Here is a 12562-nt window from a genome sequence, read left to right as displayed (position 1 = left end):
GCAATCAAAATTACTCAACCCCTCAGAGATTGTAGCACTTTACAAATACAAGCTTTTCTGAAGATCCAGGATCAAATAAAAAATCGCATCTATAACAGTTCACTGTCATACTAAAAGTGAGTCAATATATAATGCAATATTTTTGAGTTCTAAGATTTTAATAACAGAGCTTTATCATAATTATTCAACCCCTATTCAACATTGCGGTTTTACTTTGCAGTCTTTGGGACAGTCACAAGACTCCCGGTTTTCATCCAAAATATTTTCAATTGTGTTCCAAAGATGAACGAAGCTTTTACGGGTTTGGAACGACATGGGGGTAAGTGATTAATGACAAAAATTTCATCACAATTTATCACTTATTTGCATGGTGGCAAATAAAATAGTCTCAAAGCAAGATTAAGCCTTTAGAAACCCAAAGTTAGCTCACGCTTGAGCTGAAGTTGAGTAGCAAAAATTGCAAACTTAACAGAGATCTTACAAATGCTATAGAGTTGCTACAGAGAATAAATAATTAGAAAGTCTAAGGCTATATGAAGATTTCCAAGACATTAAAAGTTCCTAGAGATACAGTCCTCAGCCTTATTCCTTAGCTTAAAGTGTGTTGTACCAGAAAACCTCTGAGGGTGTTGAAGAAAAAGCACAATATCATAAAATGTTTAATCAGAGCAACTGAGAAAATCCTGCAATGTACAGCCAAAGACTTGCAAGATGACCCGATGAAAGAAGGAAAACCATTTCAATGCAGTATGTAAGAAGAATACTAGACAAGTATGGCCTTCATGTTGAGACATCTTGATGAACACAACTCTTGAAATTTAAAAAAAAAAAAATAATCAATCTGTCAATATTTTATAAATGTATAAATCAAAGCCTTGTCTCCAGCAGCTCCAGAGACAATCGCTGTGACTCAGACATCTCACAGACGTTACACACCGGATGTGTCATCTGTACTCTATTCTGATGTTCAAGCTTCAACAGTGAATCTAATCACTAGTGCACTGGCAAAAGTTCACTTAAAAAATGAAAAAAAAGTGGCATCAGTTTAGCTTGTATGAAGCTGATGGAAAAACTAAGCAGTCAATCTTCCGGCGGAGAGTGAAATCAGTACACACTAACATTTGTCCCAAATGACTGTTAATGTAATTTAATGGGAGACTATGTGAGTTGTGTTGTAGTTAATAGCCACTGACCCATATCACAATTTCAAGTGTATTTTGATTAATTGTGCAGTCCCAATGAGAAGTGTAAAATTTTCACATTTATTAAACTGTGGTGGGTCACTAGAGTCTGGGTAATTAATGGGATATACTATTAAAATACTTACTTCAGCTTTTCCAGTCTACACTGTACATTTTCAAACAGAGTCAAGATGATCTTCATTCCTGGGTTTCCTAGTTTATTCTCACTCAGATCCAGCTCTGTCAGATTTGAAGGGTTTGAATTTAGAGCTGCAGCCAGAACATGACATCCTCCTTCTGTGATACAGTTGTTCTTCAGACTGCATAAAGAGAAAACACTTCAGTTTTAATCTGAATATTTACCGGTATGTTTTAGTGACAGTTGACAAATACTGGTGATGGTGATGATGTTACCAAAAGTCAAAAATAAAATAAATGTTTTCAATCAGCAATCTCTTATACAAAACACACAAAAACATCCAGCGGCAAGAATTTAAAAATGTTCTTGTAACACTGAAAATATATGTCAATTTGTTGAGTGTACAGTGTTTATGCTGCAGTAGAGCAGCAATCTGATTCACTCGTGCAGAACATTGAGATCCAGTAATCTGTCTACTCATCGTGCCTAGATCTAGACTTAAAAAAAAACATTTAAACACTTAAACATTTGCATTCAGAAACGCCTCCAATATAGTGACAAGACCTCCCATTATAAATCATGTGAATGTATAATGTCCTCACCCGAAATAGTGGAAAAAGAAAGCAGTACCGACTGAGAAGAAATTCTGTGCGCTCACTAAACAGATCAGTGCGCTCTTTTTAAACATGTTTTCTGCACAGAGCATGGTTTGCAGAATCCTGCAGCAAAGCAAGATCAGTCATGACACTAAAGCTACATTTCAAATGACTTCCCAGCTGCACGCAAAAAAAGGCATACCTTATTATTTTTGTCTTGTTTTAGTTTAGATAATCAAGATGCATTTACTATATACGCAAAAATATATTTAGTCTTGTTTCCTGGGGGGATAAACAAGACTAAATATCTTATCTAACTTGAACTATTAATTTATAAATGTAGTATTTGCAATTAAAGGACACAGGAAAGACGCAGCAGCACTTTCTTTTTGTAGTATTGCCATTCTAGCAACAGATTCTCTGCTGAAGCATGCTCAGAGTTGTGCTTATATTTACACACATTCCTATGTTAAAGTACAAGTTGGAAGATCCCACACTTTGCATGAAACTATTCTTACGCACTCATCACACACACATCTGTGAATATGCACTGCTGATAAATGAGGGCCCTGGAATGTAGAGTTTATGCTGGAATTAACCCTCTGGAGTCGATTAACGCGTATACGCGTTATGAGTCATTTTCTCCTGATAACCACGAAACGAACTTAAATTACACTTTCAGTTTTAATCATACAGATAAGATCAATACATCAATCGAATGTGTAAAGGGTCTCCTTTTTTTTGGATACAGACATAATAACAACAAAAACTTTGTGAACTTATAAAATAAAGATAACACTCAAGGTGTGCTTGTCTGCAGCCTTTGTCTGCGCTGATCTTCAACTGACAAACACATCATTAAAATGAACTGTAACTCAGGGAATACTCAACGAAGAGACATGAGAGAGATATCTATAGAAAGCTTGACATGTCATTACTTTTAAACTAAACAAGTGCTGCCAAAAACAAATATTCTGTGATAAAGTAATCCATATGAAAACAATGCGATGTCTGTTTTTCACGTCTCCCTCATTAAATCTAATGTGACCACGCCCCCGCGCTGAACGCGCTATTCAGATTCAAACTGAAGCGCGCGGCTTGAATATGCCCATAACAGAAGAAAACGCAGCGAGACTGTTCTTCAAGTTTTTTATTTTACTGTTTGCTTCACAATGAGAGGAATAACACATAATTCACCCCAAAAAGATGTGATGTGGTTGAGGATTTGAAAAATGGATTTCCTCAGAAAAAAAGAATGAAGCACTAGCAGAGATCATAAACATGAGTAAGTCTCTTTTTATTTATTTATATACTTGTACTAGTTTTCACATGTGTAAACATTTTACTAGTTAGACTTTTTCCAAAGACTTTTTGCAAACTATAATTCCTGACTAAATGTATAATCAAGTGAAATATTATGAAGTTTCAATAACAATATACAATACTATACCATTCAAAAGCTTGATGTAAATAATATAAATTTAACAAATAAAGATAACTGTAACAAATGTAAAAACAATGCTGTTCTTTCAATTTATTCCCCCTAAAAAACCTGAAAAATATTCTCAGCTCTTTTCAACATTAATAATAATAATAATGATAATAATAATAATAATAATGATAATAATAATAACACTCTTATTTTCTACAAAAAAAAAAAATTGTTAAAAGGATTTCTGAAGGATTGTGTGACTGGAGTAATGATGCAAAAAAAATTCAGTTTGAAAGTCAGCTTTGATTGTTCCTAATAAACTGTTTAACTGCTCCCCCAAGTGGATATTAAATTATTTTGTGGTATAATTAAATATATTCTAAATAAACTACAAATATACAATTATATACATTTATTTTGTCCTCACATTCTTTCTTGTAACTCCTCCCTCTCAGTGACACAGCTGACTTAAAGGCTCATTATGGAGCTCATTATGCAGGCCTTTGTCTTCTCAGGTGTAAATCACAATGATATTCATGATAGTTGACGCCTACTCGCATATGACTTTTACCAACAAAAAGTGTCTTAGAAAATTTAAATCAATATATGGTTTTCTGTAAGTGAGTAAACAAGATGATTTTCACATAATTTAGAAAGAAAAATTCTAGGCTACAAGCTCCAGTTCTCAAAAGTCCCGGGAACCATTGTTCTTTATGCGTTTTATGGCCTTATTCAAGTGTTTTAAAATTTTTAGTTTTTCACTTACCACGTATAACATTTTTTTTTCTCAAAAATACAATCATGTACATACATGCATTTCACATATTATTATAGCCCAGTTTGTGCTGATTACAGTGAGATTAGAATTTACCCATTTAGATATTTATAAGAAACTGAAAAAAGCACAAATGTCAGGGCATGACAAAACTTCTCCAGGCCCCAAAAATACCCTTAGACTCCAGAGGTTTAAAGCCTGCAAATTTTCAAAATTTAAATGAACAAAACACTGATGATTGTCACAAAATTTACCTCAGTATCTCTAATTTGCAGTTTATATTCTCCAGGCCAGTGCAGAGTAGCTTCACTCCGGAATCCTGCAGATTATTATTGTTCATGTTCAGCTCTTTCAGATTGGTATCTGATCCAAGAACTGAAGCCAGAGCTGGACAGCTTTTGTCTGTTAAGCCACAATCATTTAGCCTACAAGAGAAATAAATCAAATCACAGAGTTAGATACATGTAATACATTCGTTAAATACAAAAAAATAATTTATACCAATACACTGCATATATATCAGAATTGTATTGATTCAAATTGATTCAAATAAAACTTTATAAAATATGTAAATGTATAATATGTTTATATCATTAATGGCAATGAGTTATATATTTAAAAGTGCTGCTCTATTATCTTGATGAGTGTCTTGAGGTGGAGAATCTGGAGGTTAATCATTTATGCATTGAGGTTATGCAAGACTATATCTCCTTTATAGCAGAAGTTGTAGAAATTGAACTGAATATTGGAGTATAAACAACTAAGGAACAATGTGTTTTATAATAACATGATGTGCTTCTTCTGTAGATAACTAAACAGCTTATTTGCTGAAAACAGATATTTTTACATAAAACTCATGTAAATCTAATAAAACAGCATTGCACTGCAATGGACTGCAGTTTTTAAAGAAAAAGAAGTTCAAGAAATTGTTTTGACTTTACCCCTAAAAGAGATATATACTTATAAATAGGGGTGGGGGGAAAAACGATACGGTATAATATCGCAATGTTTTCCGCAGCAATACGGATCTTTTAGTATACTATTTGGTAGAATTATAAAATCAATTTCTTCACAATCAACTAGATGCTAGGGTTGAGTTTTTTTTTCTGGTGAAGTCAGCTGGGTCACCTTCTGAAATAAAGATGACGGGATCGCGGAAAGTTATCAAATGGAGATGTGTAGTGAGGCAAATGGTGGTCACACCAGATACTGACTGGTTTTCGGACACCCCCCTCGAACCATCAATACAGTAAACTGCACATTTTAGAGTGGCCTTTTATAGTGGCCAGCCTAAAGCCCCTTTCACAATGAACATTGGACCCAGTAAATTGCCGGGTCGCCTTCTGTTTGAACGCAAACACATCCCGGGACTGATCCAGGGTTAGGGATCTAGTAACATTGCCGGGTTCAGTCCCGGAACGAACTCTGTGTGAACAAAAGTCAGAACTAATGCCGTAAGGGTGTGTCGTAGTGATGACGCATGATATCACGTGACTCTTTTACCGGGTGTTTTGAAGGCAGATCAATGTTCGCTACTAAAAAAATGTGCAAATTGTAATGAAGCAGAGATCAGTTAGTTCCTCACTTTCTGGGCTGAAGCTGAGATCGTTCGTCATCTTAAGTGAAAGTTAACCTGCCTAGCGTTTTCGACTCGCACATTACACGTCACACCCTGATGTCACATGTCTTTACGGGGCCTTTAAGGGTTGTGTGTGAACGCACGCACATATTCCAGGTAATCACTGGTGGTGTGAAAGTGCAAAATCTAGCGACCCGGAAACAATTGCCGGGAAACATTACCTGTGTATTTGCTGGAATCACAGTGTTAAAGGGGCTAAAGGCTACTCATGCTGTCAAATCAGCATCTTGATATGCCACACCTGTGAGGTGGATGGATCATCTCAGCAAATAGAAAGAGAATTGCTCACTAACACAGATTAAGACAGATTTGTGAACAATATTTAAGAGAAATAGGTCTTTTGTGTACATAGAAAAAGTCTTAGATCTTTGAGTTCAACTCATGAAAAATTGGGGCGAAAACAAGTGTTGCATTTATAATTTTGTTCAGTGTAGGTATGCACCTACATCTGCAAATTATCGAAGAGAAAAATGGCAAAATATCTTGCTCCTGTTTTCAGTAGCGCTACTGTGCTGTAACATGGTATAACTGTACGCTGTGATCTGATAATAATAACTTTGTAGGACTATAATTATTTAGATAGTCCAAAAAAAATTAAATTAATAAATCCAACAACTTATAACTGATTCTGTTACATTGAAGTGGATAAAAAAAGTATTTATTGATATTTAATATTAAGGTAACAGTTTACAATAAGGTTCCATTAATGTTTAACACAAACAAACAATGAACAATACATCTATTAGTATCTATTAGTCTTTCTTAAATTTAGTTAAGGAGAATACAGTTGTTCATTGTTAGTTCATGTTTATTAAGAGTGCATTAACTGTTAACTAGCACAACTGTTGATTTTAATAATGAATTAGTAAATGTTGAAATTAATATGAAAGGGTTATTTCAGGCAAAAATGAAAATTATAAAATTATAAAATAACAAATATTACGACTTCACACTGTACGTCAACAGTCACAGCAGTCGCGCTCACAATAGACCCGGAAGAGATGACGATGCTGAATAAAGTCATAATTTTTGTTATTTTTGGATCAAAACCTGTTTTCGATGCTTCAACAAATTTTAACTGACCCTATGATGTAACATGGACTTTGATGATGTTTTATTACCTTTCTGGACATGGGCAGTATATCGTATTTATACATTTTCAATGGAGGCAATTTCTCATTTTTGGCTGAACTAACCCTTGAAATAAGATTAATAAATTCTTAGATTGCAAACTAAAGTATGTAACCTTGTGAACCTTATTGTAAAATTACCAATATTAACATAAATTCTGTCCAGGTTTATTGTGCTGTTTTCAGGAAAAGTGCGGTTATTATATTAGTTTGTGTTTTTTTTAATTCAGTATCATTAAAATTGAGTTAAATTTAAAAAGTCTTACAAAATAAATGTCTATTATTTCATAAATTAATAAATAATCATTACAAAGCATTTTTGGTTTTCAACCAAGTGCATCCAGAATTTTTGGTTTCCGTTTCAGCCCAGAATTTTCATATTGGTGCATCCCTAGATATAAGACTGCATTTTTTATTTAATTTAAATTTAACAGTAATTTACTTTCAAGAACTGACATATCACAATATAAATATCACAATATAATCTCAGAATATCTCAATATATTGACACAAGTATCGTGATAATATCGTATTGTGAGGCCTCTGGTGATTCTCACCCCTACTTATAACTGGTGTATGGTTAATTATCACTATAAATAGTGGTGTCCAAGCCTGCTATGTATCAATGTAGATTCATGTAATTTTAAGATGAGAACAAAACATGACAAGATATATTAAATAACTTACAGAGCTCTTTTGCAGGTTTTGATGACTGCTGATAATCTAATGAGACACACGTCTGATTTCTTGAATTTCTGAAGCTCAAACTCCTCCAGCTCCTCCTCTGATGTCAACAACACAAAGACCAAAGCAGACCACTGGGCAGGTGAAAGATCAGCAGATGAGAGACTTCCTTTGCTAAGGTGGGTCTGAATGTCTTTCACCAGAGTTTGGTCGTTCAGTTCATTCAGACAGTAGAACAGATTGATGGATCTCTCTGGAGACAGATTAGACTCTAATTTCTGCTTGATGTACTGAACTATTTCCTTTTTGCTCTGCTCATTTCTATTTTCCAGTGTCAAGAGACCCTGTAAGAGTCTCTGATTGGACTGGAGTGACAAACCAAGGAGGAAGCGAAGAAAAAGATCCAGGTGTCCATTTTCACTCTCTAGTGCCTTGTCCACTGCAGTCTTGAGCAAATAAATCATGTTTTTTTTTGATTGTCCAAGAAGGATCTGAAGGAAATTTTTGTTTTTCTGTTCTGTAGAGTCTTGATCAAACACATATTTATTTTTGATGTCTAGAAACAGATGTGCATAAAGGGCTGCAATAAACTCTTGAATGCTCAAGTGGACGAAGCAGTACATGGTACCAAGAGTGATCCCTGTTTCCTCCTTAAAGATCTGGGTACACATGCCTGAGTACACTGATGCCTTATAGACGTCAATACCACAGGCTTCCAGATCTGTGTCATAGAAGATCACATTGTTTCTTTCCAGCTGATCAAACGCCAGTTTCCCCAATGAAAAGATGGCATCTTTATCCCAGGAAACATCTGGTGTATGTTCTCCATTATACTTTCGTCTGCTCTGCTGGATCTGAAATCTGAGGAAGTGTGTGTACATTTGTGTCAGAGTCTTAGGAGTGTCTTCAGTATTTGACTCCTGCTGTGTTTTGGAGGCATCATCACCCTGATTGTTTTTCACAACATTATTTATTTTCTCCTCTAAAATGTTCTGGAGAACAGTGGCTGAAATCCAGCAGAAGACTGGGATGTGGCACATGATAAAGAGACTCTTTGATTGTTTAACATGATCAATGATTTCTTTGGCCTGATTCTCATCCGTGAATCTTTTTCTGAAGTACTCCTCCTTTTGTGCATCATTGAATCCTCGTATCTCTGTCAGCCGGTCGATACAGTCAGGAGGAATCTTACTGGCACCTGCTGGTCTGCTGGTGATCCAGATGAGAGCAGAAGGAAGCAGATTTCCCTTGATGAGGTTCGTCAGGAGAACATCCAGAGAGGCTGGTGATGAAACATCAGACCACGTCTCAGTATACTTAAAGTTTACAGGAAGACGACATTCATCCAAACCATCAAGAATGAACAAGACTTTGAATTGATTTCTTCTTGTGAGGTTCAGTCCTTTTGTCTCTGGGAAAAAGTGAGTTATAAGGTCCATCAAACTTAGTTTTTCTTGCTCCTTTAAGTTCATCTCTCTAAATGGAAGAGGAAATATGAAGCTGATATCTTGATTTTCTTTTCCTTCGGCCCAATCCAGAACAAACTTCTGCACAGAGACTGATTTTCCGATGCCAGCAACTCCTTTTGTCAGTACAGTTCTGATCTGCTTGTCTTGTTCAGGTGCTTCAAACAAATGTTTGCACTCAACCTGTATCTCCTGTGATTCATGACGTCTGGAAGCAACTTCAATCTGTCTCACCTCATGTTCAGTATTGACCTGTTCACTACAACCCTGAGTGATATAGAGATCTGTGTAGATGTTCTTCAGAAGTGTAGAGTCACCTTGCTTTGCAATTCCTTCAAACACACATTGATACTTCTTCTTTAGGCTACACTTTAGCTGATGAATGAAGATCAGCTCATCTAAACAGAAACAAAAATACAGATATTGTTTAATCTTATTTTCTCTCTACATTTATAAATGACAATCTGACAGATGATTATGAGTCTCTTACCTTCTAGAGTATCAGCAGCTTCATCTTGCTTCATCTCTCTCAGGAAGTAGAGCGTGAGATCAAGAGCTGCTTCTTTCATACTGCATCTGTTCTCATTAAAGTCCTTCACAAAGTATTGCATGTCCTCTTTTTGTAATATTTTCTTAAACATGTCCAGTTCTTTCTTTAGAAATTTCATTATTTTGCTCTCAAGATCCTACAAAGACAAGAGTTAACAGAAAAAAAAATCTATATTTGGTAAAAAATTATTTATTCAGTTATTAAAAATATTCATCAAAAATCAAGTTGAGACAAATATTAATTTGCTGCACATATGAATAAAAATAGGCTTTCATTCTTATTTGGTGGGTTCTTAAAAAGGAAAATTAGAAATAAAAGTTCTGTCACACTCTTATTCAATAACATATTTGTTTATTATAATTATTAAATATTCTTGAAAATGTGTTTTATTACCTGGAAGATCTGCAGGAGACTGTCTGTAAAATTCTTGTGTTTCCTGTGAGACTGTAAATCCAGATCTAATGTTTCATACTGAAGCCTGATAGAAAATAAAATGAATCAAAATACTTTTATCTGGTAAACATTTTAGCAAAGAGATATACAATAACTGATACATTTATGGACTATAGGTTTTATGATAATTATTCACTGATACACTTTCTGACTCAGTCTGTGTGTAAACAAAAATAAGAAACAGATCAAATACCGTTCGGTTCGTGATGTTGTTTCTTCACTGAAGTTTGGTACTCTACCCTTTGACTGGTCACTCTTCACAGACACAGAGCTGGACACATGTGAGTCTGATCTTACACTAATGACACAAAGAACAAAACACTTTACTACAGGAGCTCCTTCAGTCTCATTTAAAGAGCTTCACTGTTGAGGATGGTAATGAAGCACAGTATAGACAAGCATTTGTCCATCTATGACTATGGATAGATGGAAAGACATATTCATGTTTTACTGCATGATCTATTTTCCATGGTTAATTTATACCTCCTTGTATCTGCTTGTGTGATTGTGTTACTGGAAAGAAGCTCCAGACTGAGCTCAATAAAGAGGAAATCAGTCATTTATTGTTTTGTTTCATTCATTTCTATCACAAGCATCTTAGTGGAGAAATAAGCCAGTACAACATTATAGTGTCAAAGATAATAAATACCTTTTGATAGATGTTTTTTTCTCACTGAAGGTCGGCATGTCATCATCCTTTGACCAGTCACTCTTCACAGACACATGTGAGCCTGATCTTACACTAATGACACAAAGAGAGAAGAGAAACTTTTCTACAGGAGCTTCATCTGTGTTTTATATTGACACACATTATCTCTAGTCCTTCACAGAAACATCTGCAGAGTTTTAAAGACAGCAGTCATTCTTGTTTACAGACTCACATTTGTTTAATAAATCTGTATACACTTATCTAGGTGTGGGGTTTATTGTATTTTATGTGTTTTATGTGTTTTATGCTTTTTTTAAATTAGGCAGTTATGAAGCTCTGAAATTCTAATATTTTAAGGTTTAGTTTTCTCCAGCAAACCTCTGAAAGTGCAGCAGTGTTTAAAATCATTGTCTGAAAACAGACTCAGTCTTACCTCTGTTTCTGTGAGAGACTCATCTTTCCTCTCTTCTCTGACAGACTGCAGCTAAACTGTCATTGATCAGCACTGGCTTGAGACAACAATCTGCTGTTCAGTGTGACCTGGAGATGATGAGGTTAATGAGATCAAGAAATATGTTCAGTTAGCAGCCACAGCAACAAAACACACTATATAAAATAAAGTGAGTTACAAACAAATGCATCTTTTCAAACTCAGTCTCCGTGCTCACAGTGTCCCAAATACAAATCATTTTTATATTTATTTATATTTTCATTGTCTGGCTATCTGTGATTTCGGTATGTTGTTGAAGGATATGATTTTATTTTTTTGGTAGTATTATATCACATTGTGAGTGTATATGAGCAACTTTTGTTGTTTTCTCGTGATATCTGATGGGACTATAGACTGTATAAAAATATGGACGTAGAGTCCGTGACGTCACCTGTAGACTCCTGAAGTGTGTTTTTGAAGCCTAAAGTGTGCAGAGCGCGCCGTCGCCATCTTGGCAGCGCGACAATCAAAAATGAAGCCACGCCCACCTAGCGCGACGGCAGTGTCAGCAGCGGCAATTCACCTGTCACTCAAGTGGCCACACCCTTAATTATGCAGTACTTTAAGTCTTAATAGAATTTAAATGGATAAGTTATAAAACAATTCACCCCCTCACAGTTGTCATGAAGGGCAAAATTATCTACTTAGACCAAAATTATTTTTTACACCAGGCTGTAAACATGTTTTTTTTCTGTAAAGTTGGGCATTTTAACATGGGGAGTCTATGGGACTGAGAGCGGGAGGTTGTCGCTCAGTCAGGATCTTTGGATCAATCTGTAAATAAAGACACTGATTCTGGGAAATGTTTCGGGAGTTGATTAGAATTGTCTTTCAGTTCCTGCTGGAGACTGAGGTTAACAGTAGGCAAGGAGAATAACCAGGGAGGAATAGAGGAAACTGAGACTGTATTACTGTACTGTAATTGATGTTATCCTATATTTCTTGCTTTAGTATCACCTATCCACCCAAAACTAGTCAAATTGGTTTCATTACGTTCCCTGAATTCTTTAAATACACTTTTGACAGGATGTGTATAATTTCGTCCTTGGACATTGACCCAGTATGCCATCATTAATTTTACTCTTCTAATTCTTAATGACATTTCCTCCTTTACTGATGATAGCGGAGATGATCTGAATGCCCCGCTACAGATTCTCAAGGCCTGAGCTTGTACTACATCTAATTCTTTGAGGTTTGATTCTGCTGCTGACATGTAAGCTATACATCCATAACTTTCCACATTAGTATTTTAACAAACCAATCCACAAGAAACCTAATAGCTTTGCTTGCTCCAGGTGTTGTCTACACAGATTCAAGGAAAGGGTGAGATTTTATGTCTCTCTGAAAAACAAATAACCTGTGATTTTGCGACAGATCA

At 35.4% G+C, this 12562-nt stretch overlaps 1 protein-coding gene across 1 annotated transcript in view; it reads right to left on the bottom strand.

Moving 5' to 3' along the window:
• The window catches only part of LOC127987694 (uncharacterized), a 2462016-nt gene that overhangs the window by 1535346 nt on the left and 914108 nt on the right, over positions 1–12562 (bottom strand). Inside the window, exons 81-82 of the mRNA XM_052590053.1 lie at positions 4378–4548; positions 1328–1501 (exon numbers count right to left, since the gene is read on the bottom strand). Coding sequence (XP_052446013.1) covers positions 1328–1501; positions 4378–4548 — 345 coding nt within the window. The remainder of the gene's footprint in view (positions 1–1327; positions 1502–4377; positions 4549–12562) is intronic.

This window comes from Carassius gibelio, chromosome B22 (assembly GCF_023724105.1).
Source record: "Carassius gibelio isolate Cgi1373 ecotype wild population from Czech Republic chromosome B22, carGib1.2-hapl.c, whole genome shotgun sequence".
NCBI lineage: Eukaryota > Metazoa > Chordata > Actinopteri > Cypriniformes > Cyprinidae > Carassius > Carassius gibelio.
Note: the sequence above shows the minus strand (reverse complement) of the source record. Positions and strands in the feature narration are given on the sequence as shown.